This window comes from Hyla sarda, chromosome 2 (genome assembly GCF_029499605.1).
Source record: "Hyla sarda isolate aHylSar1 chromosome 2, aHylSar1.hap1, whole genome shotgun sequence".
NCBI classification, from domain to species: domain Eukaryota; kingdom Metazoa; phylum Chordata; class Amphibia; order Anura; family Hylidae; genus Hyla; species Hyla sarda.
In genome coordinates, this window is record NC_079190.1 from 115,092,360 (window position 1) to 115,110,705 (window position 18,346).

Genomic DNA, 18,346 nt, shown 5'->3' on the forward strand with positions numbered 1-18,346 from the left:
AAATATGGGGAACCACACACATTTTTTTCCTAAATAATTAAATATTTAAAAAAATGCATACGGTTCCCTGTATTTTTATTCTCAGCCAGATACCAACCAAGCAGCAACAGTCTGACCTTTCCAGGGTGGGCGAGGACATTTTTACTTATTTCTGGGAGCCGGCTCCTCTGCCTAGCATCAACCACCACCCAAGAGTTGCAGCTAAAACTCGCAGCATGTCCTCACTGTAAGGGCATTCTTGGAATTATAGTCTTGCAACAGGTAGTGTGGGTGCGAAATGAGCAGAGGCGCTGGGGTAAGAGGAGCATGGGCAGCACAAGGGGGAGAAAGGAGGCAGGGGGGAGATGGGGAGATGGGGAGATGAGGGGTGGGGGGGAGGGAGAGATGAGCGGCAGAGAGGAGATGCGCGGCAGAGGGGGGGTGAGCGGCAGAGGGGGGATGAGTGCCGGGAGGGAGATGAGGGGCAGGGGGAGATAGGGAGATGAGTGGCGGGGGGAGATGGGGAGATGAGCGGCGGGGCGAGATGAGCGGCAGGGTGGAGAGGAACGGCGGGGGAGAGATGGGGATATGAGCGGCGGGGGGTGAGATGAGCGGCAGAGGGGGGGAGAGATGAGCGGCAGAGGGGGGGGGGAGAGATGAGCGGCGGGGGGAAATAGGGAGACGAGCGGTGGTAGAGAGATGGGGAGATGAGCGGCAGGGGGGAGATGAGCGGCGGGGGAGAAGGGGAGATGAGCGGCCGGGGGGAGTTGAGGAGATGAGCGGCGGGGGAGATGGGGAGATGAACGGCGGGGAAGAGATGGGTATATGAGCTGCAGGGGAGGGAGAGATGAGCGGCGGAGAGGAGATGAGCAGCGGGGGGTGAGATGAGCGGCAGAGGGGGAAGGGATGAGCGGCCACGGCGTGTTAAGATTATGTGGGAGATATGTGATTTATAGGGGGCAGTGGGAGGGGAGATATGAGATGAGTAGGTTCCCGGGCTCCTTTGTACAGATGTGATTTCATATTTCCTGCAGGAGCTGTGATCTGAAACTAGCTTTGGTAAGCTCTTCTTTAGTTTTTTTGCTTACAGCCAAATGTCACACAAAAAATTGCTTAGGTGCACATGCGACTTTTTGTGTGACTTTTGTAAGCAAAAAAAGAGCTCTAAATCCCATGATAAATCTCCCCCATTATTCTATCTCCTTATTGTGTTCAGACATTCAGGCATGTTGGGAGTTGCAGTTTTGCATTGTGCTGTGGGTTCTATGACAGAGCAGGGAACAAAGTGAATATTAATAAGCCGGGCCGAGCGCTGAACAGCGGATCCGGACACGAAAGATATCATTATAATCAGTGGCACCTTCACTACCAGCTAGTACTGCTGATTAGTGCGGTTGAATGTAGTGACAGATTTCCTTTAATAACTAACTTTACACAAACAGTGAAAACACAATGTACAGTGTTGTAATGTGCAATGGCCATTTTGATCATTCATAACCATGCAAGAATTAAACCACATTTTCCCATGTCTTTTCTTATATGGTAACTGCTTGTTGTCTTAATTCATAAGAATTTTGTACCAATGTCGCCTTTCGAATAAATGATAGACATCAATAAAACATTTCTCTAAAGGTAATAAAGTGAAATAACTAGCTTGCTGTGAGACAATTCCTTTCATCATTATATATTAAAATGTGACTTGAGTTTTGATAACACAGACTTGCAGCATATATGATTTCTATAAAAGCAGATGATGCTACAATTGTAGCTGAGTGTAGAGATTGGTAACACCCAGTTTGAGTATAAAAGCGCACGGTAACAGATGTAGAAGAAGCAGTCGGTGGAAACTTCTGAGCATTTCACATCCACTTCCAATTTGTATTGTGAGAAGATCCATCATGTCTCATCACTCCATCCTCGCCTCTTCTGGACACAAGCACTTCAGCTCCTGTTCTGTTGCTTTACCTAAACACTCCAGCTCGCACAGCATCTTATCCCATTCTTCTAAGCACACAGGACATGAACACAAGAAACAACATTGCTTTAGCAGTGCAAGTGCCCATAACATTGGATCCAAGGGCCATAAGATCTCATTTGGAAGTTTTCATAAAAGTGGACATGGATCTGGAGGAATTGGTGGTGGATTTGGAGGACAGTCTGGATGTGGAGGTATCACTCCTGTGACTATAAATGAAGGCCTTCTGGCTCCTCTTAACTTAGAGATAGACACCAACATCCAAAGAGTGAGAAATGACGAGAAAAACCAAATTAAAGGTCTCAACAACAAGTTTGCTTCATTTATTGACAAGGTAAGATTTGTCAAAAAAAAAAATATATATATATATATATATATATATATTTGTTAAAAAGAAAGAAAAGTCTGTAAGTAGTCAATGGCTAAAGTTCATTGCACACAATTGTCCTCCTGTCATTTAGAGGAGTCTCTATACTGGGTTAATACCAACACAACTTGGATCTTTTTTTCAGGTGAGATTTCTGGAACAGCAGAATAAGATGCTGGAGACCAAGTGGGGTCTTCTACAAGAACAGAGAACAGCCAGTGGTCAGATTGAGCCTTTGTTTGAGGCTTTTATCAGTAACCTTAGGAGACAACTGGAGAACCTAGAATGTGAGAGGGGTCGTCTAGATTCAGAGAGAAACAACATAGAAAGAACCGCTGAAGACCTTAGAAGAAGGTACGCCTATTGAAAGTCTAATTTCTAAATCTCTTTTCCTTCTCACAATAAGTATTATTATTGTCGGACCCATACAATGCAATGTATATAAGCTCCCTTTTTGCCCAGAAAGTATATTTTTCAAATGTATACTTATTGTGAATACTTTTAATTGCAAATTATCATATTGTGTCCAATGAAAATGTTATGTTGGGGCCTAAAATAAAGTAGTAGATAAGCAAAAGGCTTTTGTGTGTGGGGTTTAGACTATTAAAAAAAAGATGTTTTTAGTTTATTTTTTTAATTTTTTTGATGGGTCAAAATACTTTATTAGTAAATAAAGAAAACTTTAAGAGGACCTCCACTTTACATGTTTATGATACCGGTGTCTTCTTATGTGCCATAGGAGCCTTTTCCCCCTCTCAGAGCCCAGCTACACCCTTTGTTACTGTACTTATTGTTAAATACAACATCAATTCAGAGTCAGTAGAGGTGAAAAAAAAACATAACTAAAACAACATAAAAATAAAAAAAATAACCAATAACAAATTTCTTATAGCTACGAAGAAGAATTGAACAGGCGCACAGCAGAGGAGAATGAACTTGTCAGTATAAAGAGAGTAAGTATAAAATTGTATAACAACTATTATAAGCGAAAACTACTTTGTCTCAGTATAACATAAAACATTTTGATACAATGTTATATGCTAAGAAAATATATCATTGAATTATGTTTTTTTCTTCAGGATGTTGATGCTGCCTTCATGAATAAAGCCGAACTTCAGTCCAAGGTCGACTCCCTTACAGATGAGATCAACTTCCTAAGGACTCTATATGATGCTGTAATAACACAATATGTAATTCATTTTTCCTTAAATACAATATAAATTCTGTCATATAATAATTTAGTTTTTTATATTTTAGGAGATCGGTCAGCTCCAGGCTCAGATCTCAGACACTTCAGTAGTTGTGTCTATGGACAACAGCCGAGACCTGGACCTGGACAGTATAATCTCTGAGGTCAGAGCTCAGTATGAAGACATTGCTAACAGAAGCAGAGCTGAGGCTGAGGCCATGTACCAGTCAAGGGTAAGTGTAAACCATGGGCATTAACACATATCTGTATATCTGCATATCTCTTTATAAACAGAAATTATTCATTTCTAACAATTTACTGGACCTGTAGTTTGATGAGCTGCGTATGGCAGCCGGAAGAAATGGAAGTGATCTACAAAACAGCAGAGATGAGATCTCTAGACTCAACCAAACAGTCCAGAGACTTAAAGGAGAAATTGAGTGTGCTAAATCCCAGGTGAGCATCATAAACTTCAACCAAAGACAAAATTCTTATCTAAAATTACGTGAAGTAATTCCTAATGTATTTACAGCGTGCTGCACTGGAAAATGCCATCAATGAAGCAGAGGAACGTGGAGAAGCTGCTGTCCGAGATGCCAAGAGTAAATTGGCTGAACTAGAAGCTTCTCTACAGAGGGCCAAGCAGGACATGGCCCGCCAGATGAGGGAATATCAGGAGCTGATGAATGTCAAACTGGCTCTGGATATTGAGATCGCCACCTATAAGAAGATGCTGGAGGGAGAGGAATGCAGGTGAATAAGCCCTTCTGGAGACATAACTATCGCAACTAGTCACAAGATAATAACAAAATTCATACTGTGCCCAACCCATAGGAATGGATGAAGCTAATCGCCAAAAAGACTCAAAATAACAATAATCAGATTATCTTAATATACATGTGCAATTCTTTAGCCAAACATTGAAAATTATATATATATATATAGGCATATGTTGTCAAAATATTAAAATAACACAATTAATCATTGTGTATCAAACTGAGCATAAAAATAACAGAAATATGTTTGTAAGACAGTAAAACCATAACACAAAAATCATGGTTATACAACACAAATGTTACAATCATTGTGTTCTGTTTCAGGATGGGAAGTAACAGCTCTGTAAATATATGTAAGTATAAGCAGTATGTTTGCCATATTTAAACTTTGTATCCCTTAAGAAGGTATCAATAGTATATAGAATAGAATTTCGTAACCTTTTGTTGTCCATGTGCTACATTCTTCTTCTTTCTGGGACATTCACCGGTATGGTAAATGCGGTTCTACTACTCCACTGTTCACACTTCCCAAATGATGAGACATGGTGGCCACATATGCAATCATCTGACAGTCACACACTACCCTCCTAGCACCTATCAATGCCAGCAATGCCACTCTTTGCCATTCCTTTTCTATCTGACATGGCAAATGTATGTGAACAACCAGTAGAAGGCAGTCACTTGTATCTTCCACTTCCTGCATTAATATCTAATACAAAAATATTTGTATTTAAACTACTGTATATATTTTCTGTAATTAAATTGATTTCCACTACTTTACAGCTGTTCTACATTCAAGCACTGGAGGCAAACACCATTCAGGAGGCCACCAGGGTGGACATCACCATTCTCATCACCACCATAAAGGGGGACATATATCCAGCAGCCATGTCTCCAGCAAACACCACTCTGGCCACAGCCACCATTGCTGAAGTGAAATGGTAGACTACAGACCAAACATCAATACCCACTGGATGTCATGATACTAAATATATTAATGTATGCTTTGTCACTGTGCTTAAAGGAATTTGTTTTTAATACACTAGTTTCACCTTAATTCATAGGATTCCTTTTCACTTGTCTATGCTGCCTTCAATAAACTGAGCTGACTGCAAAACTTATAGTCATGTCATTCTTGGTTCCTAATATTATAAACTTCTAGTGAAAGATCTGATACTAAGAAATGGAAACTTATAATACAATTCACACAGTGATATATTGCCATAAAGTAATAAATCTGATTATAATCATCACCAGGATAAGTCTTAGGCCTACCTGGAAGTGTCCATACAAGAAGAATCAATCAGTATCCATGTCTCCTCCTTTCTTTTTTTAAAACAATGTCTCATATGTTGCTCTGGTCCGTTTATATGACTCTTAGTATTTTTATACTTTTCTATTGTAGCCAAGATACTGTAGTCATAAAACAATTTTTAAGAAAGTAAAAAAAAGTGGCACCATTTTCAAAGTAAACTACAAATATGTATGTATGAATGTATGTATGAATGTCAAAAACAGAACAGAATGTCAAAAACACAAACTAAAATTATAATAATTTTGTCTAGTTTATATATAAAGTCTCTTTTTTTTCAAAATTACTAAAACTTAAATAATATATACATTTGATATTGTTGGAATCATACTTATCCAGAGAATAAAATTGTATTGTATTTGTTACGCCGAGCGCTCCGGGTCCCCGCTCCTCCCTGGAGCGCTCACGGCGTTCTCCTGTTCGCAGCGCCCCGGTCAGACCCGCTGACCGGGTGCACTGCTATAATGCCCCCAGCAGGGATGCGATTCGCGATGCGGGACACGCCCGCTCGCGGTGCGCATCCTGACCCGCTTACCAGACTCGCTCCCCGTCTGTGCTTCCCCGGCGTGCGCGGCCCCGCTCCCTAGGGCGCACGCGCGCCGGGTCTTTGCGATTTAAAGGGCCGGTTTTAATTAATGTCTTCACCTGTGCACTTCCCTATATCACCTCACTTCCCCTGCACTTCCTTGCCGGATCTTGTTGCCATTGTGCCAGTGAAAGCGTTCCTTGTGTGTTCCTAGCCTTTGTTCCAGACCTCTTGCCGTTGCCCCTGACTACGATCCTTGCTGCCTTCCCTGACCTTCTGCTATGTCCGACCCTGCTCTTGTCTAATCCCTTGTACCACGCCTATCTCAGCAGTCAGAGAGATTGAGCCGTTGCCGGTGGATACGACCTGTTTGCTACCGCCGCTGCAAGTCCATCACGCTTTGCGGCGGGCTCTGATGAAAACCAGTAGCAACTTAGAACCGGTCCACCGACACGGTCCACGCCAATCCCTCTCTGACACAGAGGATCCACCTCCAGCCTGCCGAATCCTGACAGTAGATCTGGCCATGGATCCCGCTGAGGTCCCGATGCCAGTTGTCGCTGAACTTACCAAGGTGGTCGCCCAGCAGTCGCAACAGATAGCGCAACAAGGCCACCAGCTGTCTCAACTGACTGTGATGCTACAGCAGCTTCTACCACAGCTTCAGCAACCATCTCCTCCGCCAGCTCCTGCACCTCCTCCGCAGCGAGTGGCCGCATCCAGCCTCCGTTTATCATTGCCGGACAAGTTTGATGGGGACTCTAAACTTTGCCGTGGTTTTCTCTCGCAATGTTCCCTGCATTTGGAGATGATGTCGGACCAATTTCCAACTGAAAGGTCAAAGGTGGCTTTCGTTTTCAGCCTTCTGTCTGGGAAAGCCCTGTCATGGGCCACACCGCTCTGGGACCGCAATGATCCTGTCACTGCCTCAGTACACTCTTTCTTCAGGGAGATTCGAAGTGTCTTCGAGGAACCAGCCCGAGCCTCTTCTGCCGAGACTGCCCTGCTGAACCTGGTCCAGGGTAATTCTTCTGTGGGCGAGTACGCCATCCAATTCCGTACTCTCGCCTCCGAATTGTCCTGGAATAACGAGGCACTCTGCGCGACCTTCAAAAAAGGCCTATCCAGTAACATCAAAGATGTGCTGGCCGCACGAGAAATCCCGCTAACCTGCATGAACTTATTCATCTGGCCATCCGCATTGACATGCATTTTTCCGAAAGGCGTCAGGAGCTCCGCCAGGATATGGACTTTGTTCGCACGAGGCGGTTTCTCTTCCCGGCTCCTCTCTTCTCTTGTCCGCTGCAATCTGTTCCTATGCCTTCCGCCGTGGAGGCTATGCAAGTAGACCGGTCTCGCCTGACACTTCAAGAGAGGACACGCCGCCGCATTGAGAACCTATGCCTGTACTGTGCCAGTACCGAACACTTCTTGAAGGATTGTCCTATCCGACCTCCACGCCAGGAAAGACGCACTCCAACTCCGCACAAAGGTGAGACAGCTCTAGGTGTGAACTCTGCTTCTCCACGTCTTACTGTGCCTGTGCGGATTTCTTCTTCTACCTTCTCCTTCTCAGCTGTGGCCTTCTTGGATTCCGGATCTGCAGGAAATTTTATTTTTGCCTCTTTCGTTAACAGGTTCAACATCCCAGTGACCAGTCTCGCCAGACCCCTCTACATCGCCTCTGTTAATGGTGAAAGATTGGACTGTACTGTGCGTTACCGCACGGAACCCCTCTTAATGTGAATTGGACCCCATCATGAAAAGATTGAATTTCTGGTCCTCTCTAACTGCACTTCTGAAATTCTTCTTGGACTACCTTGGCTTCAACGCCACTCCCCTACCCTCGATTGGACCTCCGGGGAAATCAAGAACTGGGGTACTACTTGCCACAAAAAGTGTCTTATGTCTGCTCCCAGTCCTGTCAGTCAAAACCCTATGGCTCCTCCGATACCTGGTCTCCCCAAGGCCTATCTGGACTATGCTGATGTTTTTTGCAAAAAACAAGCAGAGACTTTGCCTCCTCACAGGCCTTATGACTGTCCTATTGATCTCCTCCCTGGTACTACTCCACCCCGGGGCAGAATCTATCCCCTGTCTGCTCCGGAAACACAAGCTATGATGGAGTACATCCAAGAAAATTTTAAAAGGGGATTTACCCGCAAGTCTTCCTCCCCTGCTGGAGCTGGATTCTTCTTCGTCTCCAAAAAAGACGGCTCCTTACGACCATGCATTGATTACCGCGGTCATAATAAAATCACTATAAAAAACCGCTATCCCCTACCTCTTATCTCGGAACTCTTTGACCGCCTATGTGGCGCCAACATCTTTACCAAATTGGATTTAAGAGGTGCATATAATCTCATCTGCATCAGGGAGGGGGACGAGTGGAAGACCGCGTTTAACACCAGAGATGGACACTTTGAATATTTGGTTATGCCTTTTGGGCTTTGCAACACCCCTGCCGTCTTCCAGGACTTTGCAAATGAAATTTTTCGTGATCTATAATATACCTGTGTTGTGGTCTACCTGGACGATATTTAGATTTTTTCTTCCAACCTAGAAGAACATCGCTGGCATGTCCGCATGGTTCTTCAGAGACTTCGGAACAATCAGTTATATGCCAAAATGGAAAAATGTCTCTTTGAATGTCAATCTCTTCCCTTCCTAGGATATTTAGTCTCTGGCCAGGGACTCCAAATGGACCCGGACAAACTATCAGCCGTATTGGATTGGCCACGCCCCTCCGGACTCCGAGCTATCCAACGTTTCTTGGGGTTCGCCAATTACTACAGACAGTTTATTCCACATTTTTACACTATTGTGGCCCCAATTGTGGCCCTAAACAAGAAAAATGCCAACCCTAAGTCCTGGCCTCCTCAAGCGGAAGAGGCGTTCAACCGTCTCAAAACTGCCTTTTCTTCTGCTCCCGTACTCTCCAGACTTGATCCATCTAAACCCTTCTCACTGGAGGTAGACGCCTCCTCGGTGGGAGCTGGAGCTGTACTCCTACAGAAAAATTCTTCCGGACATGCTGTTACTTGTGCTTTTTTTTCTAGGACCTTCTCTCCGGCGGATGAAAAACTACTCCATTGGTGATCGAGAACTACTGGCCATAAAACTGGCTCTCGAGGAATGGAGGCACCTGCTGGAGGGGTGCAAATACCCAGTTATTATATACACTGATCACAAGAATCTCTCTTATCTTCAGTCTGCCCAACGGTTGAACCCTCGCCAGGCTAGGTGGTCATTGTTCTTTGCTCGTTTGAACTTTGAGATTAATTTTCGCCCCGCTGACAAGAACATTAGGGCTGACGCTCTCTCTCGTTCCTCGGATGCCTCTGAAATGGAAGCCTCCCCGTAACACATTATTCCTCCTGACTGTCTGATCTCCGCTTATCCAGCTTCCATCAGACAAACTACTCCAGGAAGGACCTTCGTCCCTCCACGCCAGCGCCTCAGGATTCTCAGGTGGGGACACTCCTCACACCTCGCCGGCATCAAGAAATCCGTCCAGCTCATCTCTCGTTTTTATTGGTGGCCTACCCTGGAAACAGATGTTGCTGATTTTGTTCGGGCTTGTACAGTCTGTGCCCGGGCCAAGACTCCTCGCCAGAAGCCTGCCGGTCTCCTCCATCCTCTGCCTGTTACTGAGAGACCATGGTCTCAGATTGCTATGGACTTTGTTACAGACTTACCATTATCCCATGGCAACACAGTTATTTGGGTGGTCATTGATCGTTTTTCTAAGATGGCACATTTTATTCCTCTTCCAGGTCTTCCTTCTGCGCCTCAGTTGGCGAAACAATTTTTTGTGCACATTTTTCGCCTTCACGGGCTTCCTACGCATATCGTCTCAGATAGAGGCTTTCAATTTGTGTCGAAATTCTGGAGGGTCCTCTGTAATCAACTTAAAATCAAATTAAACTTCTCGTCTTCTTATCATCCCCAATCCAATGGGCAAGTGGAAAGAGTTAATCAGGTTCTTGGTGACTATTTGCGACGTTTTGTTTCCTCCCGCCAGGATGACTGGGCCGATCTCCTACCATGGGCCGAATTCTCGTACAATTTCAAAGTCTCTGAGTCTTCCGCTAAATCCCCATTCTTTGTGGTGTACGGCCGTCCCCCTCTTCCCCCCTCCCCACTCCCACGCCTTCTGGTTTGCCCGCTGTTGATGAGGTGACTCAGGACTTCTCCACCATCTGGAAAGAGACTCAAAAATCTCTCATACAGGCCTCATTCTGGATGAAGAAACATGCCGACAAAAAAAGAAGAACTCCTCCTGTCTTTTCTCCTGGAGACAAAGTGTGGCTCTCCACCAAGTATGTCCGCTTTCGTGTCCCCAGTTATAAACTGGGACCACGTTATCTTGGTCCTTTTAGAGTCAAATGCCAAATCAACCCTGTCTCCTACAAACTCCTTCTTCCTCCTTCTCTCCATATTCCAAATGCTTTTCATGTCTCTCTCCTTAAACCACTCATCCTTAACCGCTTCTCTCCCAAGGTTGTTGCTCCTACTCCTGTCTCCGGGTCCTCTGACATCTTCTCGGTTAAAGAAATTCTGGCATCCAAGACGGTCAGAGGTAAAAAAAAATTCTTGTAGATTGGGAGAATTGCGGCCCGGAGGAGAGGTCATGGGAACCCGAGGACAACATCCTTGACAAGGACCTTATCCACAAGTTATCGGGTTCTAAAAAGAGGGGGAGACCCAAGGGGGGGGTACTGTTACGCCGAGCGCTCTGGGTCCCCGCTCCTCCCCGGAGCGCTCACAGCTTTCTCCTGTTCGCAGCGCCCCGGTCAGACCCGCTGACCGGGTGCGCTGTGATAATGCCCTCAGCCGGGATGCGATTCGCGATACGGGACGCGCCCGCTCGCGGTGCGCATCCCGACCCGCTTACCAGACTCGCTCCCCGTCTGTGCTGCCCCGGCGTGCGCGGCCCCGCTCCCTAGGGCGCGCGTGCCGGGTCTTTGGGATTTAAAGGGCCGATGCGCCACTGATTGGCGCATGGGTTTTAGTTAGTTTCTTCACCTGTGCACTTCCCTATATCACCTCACTTCCCCTGCACTTCCTTGCCGCATCTTGTTGCCATTGTGCCAGTGAAAGCGTTCCTTGTGTGTTCCTAGCCTGTGTTCCAGACCTCTTGCCGTTGCCCCTGACTACGATCCTTGCTGCCTGCCCTGACCTTCTGCTACATCCGACCCTGCTCTTGTCTAATCCCTTGTACCGTGCCTATCTCAGCAGTCAGAGAGGTTGAGCCGTTGCCGGTGGATACGACCTGGTTGCTACCGCCGCTGCAAGTCCATCCCGCTTTGCGGCGGGCTCTGGTGAAAACCAGTAGCAACTTAGAACCGCTCCACCGACACGGTCCACGCCAATCCCTCTCTGACATTGGCGTGGACCCCTCTCTCTCCACCTCCAGCCTGCCGAATCCTGACAGTATTTTTACCATATCATGAGTGGCATAAATTGAAATCACACATCAACAAAAAAAATAAAAATAAAAAATTTGGACAATAAGGGCAAAATTGGCTTGCTTTCTAAATCATCAACATAAGATCAGTCCTCAATCTTAAAATGTTAACCCCTCGATGAGCCAGCTAATTATGATTTTTGGCTTACGATTTTTTCCGCCTCACATTCTAAGGCCCATAACTTTTTTATTTTTCCACAAAATTGTATTAGGGCTTCTTTTTTGCAGGATAAGTTGTACTTTTCATTGGTTCACTTTATTTGATCATACGATGTATTATAAGCCAGAAAAAAATGATATGTAGGGCAAAAATGAAAAAAAAAAAAAATGAAATAAAACAATTTTGTAGGATAATAATTAAAGGGGTATTCCAGGCAAAAACTCTATTTATATATCAACTGGCTCCGGAAAGTTAAACAGATTTGTAAATTACTTAATTTACTAAAATCTTAATCATTCCAATAGTTATTAGCTTCTGAAGTTTTCTGTCTAACTGCTCAATGATGATGTCACGTCACGGGAGCTGTGCCTGATGGGAAAATATCCCTTGCATGATGGGAGAATATGCCCATAGGAGCTGGACAGCTCCCGGGACGTGAGTCATCAAAAAGCAGTTAGACAGAAAACAGCAACTCAATTCAGAAGCTAATAACTATTGGAATCTTAATAAGGATTAAGATTTTTTAATAGAAGTAATTTAGAAATCTGTTTAACTTTCCGGAGCCAGTTGATATATAAATAAAAAAAGTTTTTGCCTGGAATACCCCTTTAATTTTATTATGGGAAAACTGACATGCAAGCTTTATTGTATGTTTTATGGTTTATAAGAAAAATAAAAAAAACTCTGTTCATTGTTATGTTATGTTTTATTTTTCTACCTACGGAGCTGTTATGTTTTTATTTTTGTTTGTTTTGTGATACAAGCTTTAGTTTTTTAATAGTACCAACACTTTGTGATCACTTTTTATTCTATTTTTTCTGGGATGTGTTGCTCGAAGAACAGCTTTGGCCGCTTCCAAGAACAGAAAGAATCAATGTTTTGATCATTTGCCATGTGGTACTTCATCCATCAGCCTTTTAATAAATCTCAGAAGTTGTCATCATTGGCTAGGTATGATGGAAAGAGCAAACAACATCTGATCCTGCTGGGAAGGAGCTTTGTAAATAAATTGTGCGGATAGAAGTAGTGAGTATAAGAACGCTCATCTGGAAAATGTTATCTTCAACTGAGTATTAGATAATAACTCTGTCAGGTAATGTTCCATGGGAGTGGTTGGGGTTCCTACCCCTTTACATCTATCCTCATTTTTATTTAGTAGAGTGTTTTTATCACCCCCTACCAAAGTGAAGGGATTTCCTAAGCCTGAAATCTAAAGATAGGAAAAATATCTTTTTAGAGGAATGCCGACCATACACATTGAAAATAGTTAACCGCCCTGCTAGGGAATCTAGGATAAGTTTTTGGATATGACCATCAACATCTGCCCACTGGTCTTTGATCCCAGCCCCTAAGTTTCTATGTATAAGAGTGACAAGCCCACCTTTACCATCCTGAGCCGGGGAGCCCACCACTTCACCAACCCACTGTTTCTTCAATCTATGGAAGTCATTAATGGTACGGTCTGTCTTCTGCAAGAGCAAAACTTCTGCTTTTTGTTTGTAAAGGTGTTTGAGCACATTGTTATGCTTCACAGGAGACTGGAGGCCTTTTATATTCCACAAACTTATTCTCATAAAATGTAAGAAATGTTATGGTTGTGTGGTAGCCCATGGGGGGATATAATACAGTGGGGGTGTTGCTTCGGTATATGAGGGGTTAATTTAACCTCTGTCACTCGTGACGCCAGGGTGAGGGTTAATACGCTGAGGTAAAGCTTCGACCTATCGCCACCCTTCCCAGAAACGATAGGTACGTGCTTAAATGAATGAAGGTCCACAATAGGGATGAACTTGAACTTGCATAAACTTTACTAAAGTACTTGCGGTACATCCAATTAACAGCAACAGTCTTAGTAATACAGTCTCTATACAGCTATTTAGGTCCGTGGAGTTAACAGGGATTGAGATAACTCACAGTTTTGAAAAGATGGCCGTTGCCGCAAGGCTTGGGCCTTGTCACTGCTGATGACAGCTGCGCAGATTCTTCTCCATTAGCAGCCCACGAGGAAAGAGACAGAGTAATGGCTGCCGCTCCCTTATATGGGCAGGGCCGTTTTGGATTGGTCCGTGTCAGCTGTCATTCACCGTTACAAGGCATGGTGGGTGAACACGTCACTAAAGCAAAACCATAGAGTTTTCCACCTGATCACATGACCCGCAGGTCCTGTTACAGTACGAACATTTAGACAATTCACTATATACACTTTTTATACTTATAACTGTATAAATATCAGATAGAACTACTATACATTTAGTGGCTAAGTGAGAGGTGACAAGGGGAAGACTAGAAAAGAGGGACCCTGACATCCTAGGGACTCTAACTATGGGGACCTCTACATAGGTAACGTATAAAATACGGTACCGGGACACCACAGTTGTATAATGGGAGGCAGGTGTCCCATCACTCCGGGTGTATCATCAAATAAAATATAACCAACCCAAAGGGTGCCCAGAACATAGATGATGCTAAGACAGTAATACATTTCTGAGCTGAGGTAAGCGAACACAATAATAACATGAATCCTCAGACACAACAAAACAGAAGTAGAGCATAAAAAGCTCAAGGAGCTGAACATATATCAATTATAGCTCATGAAAGTCCACATGAGGAATCTAGCTTATCGACTTCCATTCTATTACGGGAGTTTGGGGCTTTGTGAACCCTCAGAACACTACAAGGATCTTGTCTGTGGAGGAGAGTGTCCGTCTACCAAATGGCTGCTACAAGAAATGTATTCAGACACTAGGGACTGGGGGGGAGGGGACTACAATATAGAGGGGGAGAAAGTGTAGATAGAGAGCTGGGGATAGGTAATAAAACTGGATGGAGCTGTGGGAGGGGTTAGAACAGTCATATATGATAAGAGGAAAGGAAATAGGAAGGAAAACATGGTATACAAATGCCAGAAGATGGATGGAAGACTATGACATAGTGGGGATTAGTGAGACATGGCTGGATGTGAGCAATGACTGGTCAGTTAATATACAGGGTTATAGTCTCTTCAGAATTAACTATGCGAGTAAAAACGGGGGGGGGGGGGGTTCTCACATGTAAAATCCTGTCGTAGGGACATACCCTGTTTACCAGAAGATAGGACAGGATTACAGTGAGCCTTAACACCCACAGATGTTTGACAAGTTTTCAATAAATTTGGACGTGAAAATGAAAAAAAAAAATTTTTTTCACTAAAATGCTGGGGTTACCCAAAGTTTTCATTTTTATAAGGGGTAATAGGAGAAAAAGCCCCCCCCCCAGATTTGTAATACTATTTCTTATGAGTATGGAAACACCCCATATATGGATGTAAACTGCTCTACGGATCCACTGCAATGCTCAGAAGAGAAAGAGCACCATTGGGCATTTGGAGAGAGAATTTGGTTGGAATAGAAGTCAGGGGTCATGTGCGTTTACAAAGCCCCCATGGTGCCAGAACAATGCCCCCCCCCCCCCCACATGTGACCCCATTTTGGAAATTACACCCCTCACGGAATGTAATAAGGGGGGCAGTGAGCATTTATACCCCACTGGCGTTTGACAGATCTTTGGAACAGTGGGTTGTGCAAATGAAAATGTTTCATTTTCACGTACCACTAATCCAGAAATCTGTCAGACACCTGTGGGGTGTAAATGCTCACTACACATTCCTTGAGGGGTGTAGTTTACAAAATGGGGTCATATGTGGGGGGAGTCCACTGTTCTGGCACCATCGGGACTTAGTAAATGAACATGTCCTTCAATTCCAGCCAAATTCTCTCTCCAAAAGCCCAATGGCGCTCATTCTCTTCTGAGGCCTGTAGTTTGCCCTCATAGCACTTTACATACACATTTGGGGTATTTCCTTACTCAGAAGAAATGGGGTTACAAATTTTGGGTGGCTTTTTATTATTACCTCTTGTGAAAATGAAAACTTTAGGGTAACACCAGCATTTTAGTGAAAAAAAATCTAATTTTTTATTTTCATGTCCAACTTAAATGAAAATTTGACAAACACCTGTGGAGTGTTACGGCTCACTATACCCCTTGCTACATTCCATGAGAGGTGTAGTTTCCAAAATGGGGTCAAATGATGGTGGTTTGTTTTTTGTGTTTATGTCAGAACCACTGTAAAATCAGCCACCCCTGTGCAAATCACCAATTTGGGCCTCAAATGTACACGGTGCTCTCACTCCTGAGCCATGTTGTGCACCCGTATATCACCTAACGTCCACATATGGGGTATTTCCGTACTAAGGAGAAATTGCGTTACAAATTTTGGGGGTTTTGTTTTCTTTTTTCCTCTTGTGAAAAAAGAATGTAAAAAAATAAAAACATTTTACAATAACATGCTGGTGTACACCCCAATTTTTATTTTTCATTAGGGGTAAAGGGAGGAAAAGCCCCACAAAAATTGTAACACAATTTCTCCCGAGTAACGAAATACCCCATATGTGGTCCTAAACTGTTGCCATGAAATACAACAGGGCTTCAAGGTGAGAGAGCGCCATGCCATTTGAGGCCTACATTAGGGATTTGCATAGGGGCGGACCCGGATGCAAGGCAATGCCGGGAGTTGTTGTTTTGCAACAGCTGGAGGCTCTGTTTTGGAAACATATTTTATTTGGTGTGGGGGGTGGTAATTATGAAAGGGTGTATATGTAGTGTTTTACTTTTTATTTTGTGGTTGCGTAGTATAGTGTAGTTAGTGTTTTTTAGGGTACATTCACACTGGCGGGGGTTTACAGTGAGTTTCCCGCTGGGAGTTTGAGTTGTGGTGGAGAATTTGCCACAGCTCAAACTTGCATTGAAAAACTCACTGTAAAGCTCCACCAGTGTGAATGTTCCCTGTACATTCACATTGTGGGGGGGAGGGGGTGTTTACGGTCACAAAGTTCCAGCTGTTGCAAAACTACAACTCTAAACATGAACTGACATGCTTACTGCATGCTGGGAGTCGTAATTTTGCTACAGCTGGAGGCACACTGGTGGGAAAATACTGAATTAGGTAACAGACTAACTCAGTGTTTACCCACCAGTGTGCCTCCAGCTGTTGCAAAACTACAACTCCCAGCATGTACTGACAGCCGCTTGTTGCCAGGTATGCTGGTAGTTTTGCAAGATCTGGAGGGGCACAGTTTAGAGACTGCTGCACAGCGATTTCCAAACTGTGGTCCTCCAGATCTTGCAAAACTACAACCCCCAGCATGCCCAGACAGCTGTTTGCAGCCGGGCATGCTGGGAGTTGTAGTTTTGCAACATCAGGAGGACTAAAGATTAGAGACCACTGTGTAGTGGTTTCTAAACTGTGGTCCTCCAGATCTTGCAAAACTACAACTCACGGCATTCCCAGACAGGCATTGACTGTCTGGGCATGCTGGAAGTTGTAGTTTTGGAACTTGTAAGGGGGAGGGCACTTATTTCGATCATCGTGGATGCCACCGCCGGACCTCCGGACACCCGCTGCTCCCGTCGATCCTGCCGCGCACCCGACACACACACACCGCCCCTGCACACCCAGGTTAATCATATGGGGTCCCGGGGTGTCGGGCGGGAGTAGTCTCCCTCCGGACAACCCGGGACTTTAGCTTTTAACCCGATCAATGCTGCGGGAGCGCGCATTTAATGAACGCCGCCTATATACAGCGGAATGTGCAAAGGTAATGTGTCATCCTCCATATAAAGGCGGCGTTCTGCATGAAGGGGTTAACGGTCTTAAAATCTTGCTGTCAATAAACACTGTCAAAGGTTATGAATCTTGGAAAATGGCACCTATTTATTTATTTTTTAATAAAAAGTTTCTTTTGTGACAAACAACTGAAGCTTAAAAAATGCACTCATTTGGAATTGTTGTAAATCATACCTACCCAAACAATAAAATTCTATTGTATTTTTACCATATTATGAATGGTGTAAATTTACCTCAAATTTTTTTATTATCCCTATAGAAATAAATAAAATGTAATTAAGTGCAATTACCCCCAAAATAGTGCCATAAAAAGTAAAACTTTTCCATGTGGAAAGAAAGGATATGTCACTTCTTTTTTCCATGGTTCTTGTTCTCTGATTGAAGTCAAAGAGATATGTTTTTGTGTGGCTCGTATCTAACAGAGATACTATGAGAGCCAGCGTGCTGCTGGAGTTTCCTAGTATGTGTCCCACTCTACCCTGACGGCACAGGGATAGAGATTGGTGAGTGGGATATAGATAGTCTGTTATTTGTAATCCTGTAGATGTATGGAACTGCACTCTGCAGCGCTGGAGACCCCTCAAATGTGGATCACTCTACCTCGGTGGCATGGGGAAAGATTGAGTGGGTTTAGGGTTTTGGTACACTGTGCTTCTTTCCAGCAATGTCCTGGAATAAGGTTACCGGGCATAGGTTTTCACCAGGGAGACGTCCGCTGGCAGGTAGGATGCGTGCCGTCCCCGGAGCATGCTCAGATATAGTTTTTGCTGTCCGATAGATGATGTTGAGTTTGCCAATACTGGGGTACAGATGTAGCGGCTAGACACGTTTCGAGGTACTCATCTACCTCTTTTTGAATAGCAGTGGCTGAGTGTTTGTGGGAAGGTAATATTTATACCTGCAGCAGCCTTGTGATTGAATGGTTGTCAT

At 44.2% G+C, this 18,346-nt stretch overlaps 1 protein-coding gene across 1 annotated transcript; it reads left to right on the forward strand.

The window, feature by feature from the left end:
* Nucleotides 1-1,877: 1,877 nt before the first annotated feature.
* LOC130355335 (keratin, type II cytoskeletal cochleal-like) lies at nucleotides 1,878-5,218 on the forward strand. The gene is made up of 9 exons (XM_056555365.1): nucleotides 1,878-2,288; nucleotides 2,467-2,675; nucleotides 3,214-3,274; nucleotides 3,401-3,496; nucleotides 3,579-3,743; nucleotides 3,841-3,966; nucleotides 4,043-4,263; nucleotides 4,611-4,639; nucleotides 5,070-5,218. The coding sequence occupies exons 1-9, from the start codon at nucleotides 1,878-1,880 to the stop codon at nucleotides 5,216-5,218; spliced, it is 1,467 nt and encodes a 488-aa protein (XP_056411340.1).
* The last annotated feature ends 13,128 nt before the right edge of the window (nucleotides 5,219-18,346 follow it).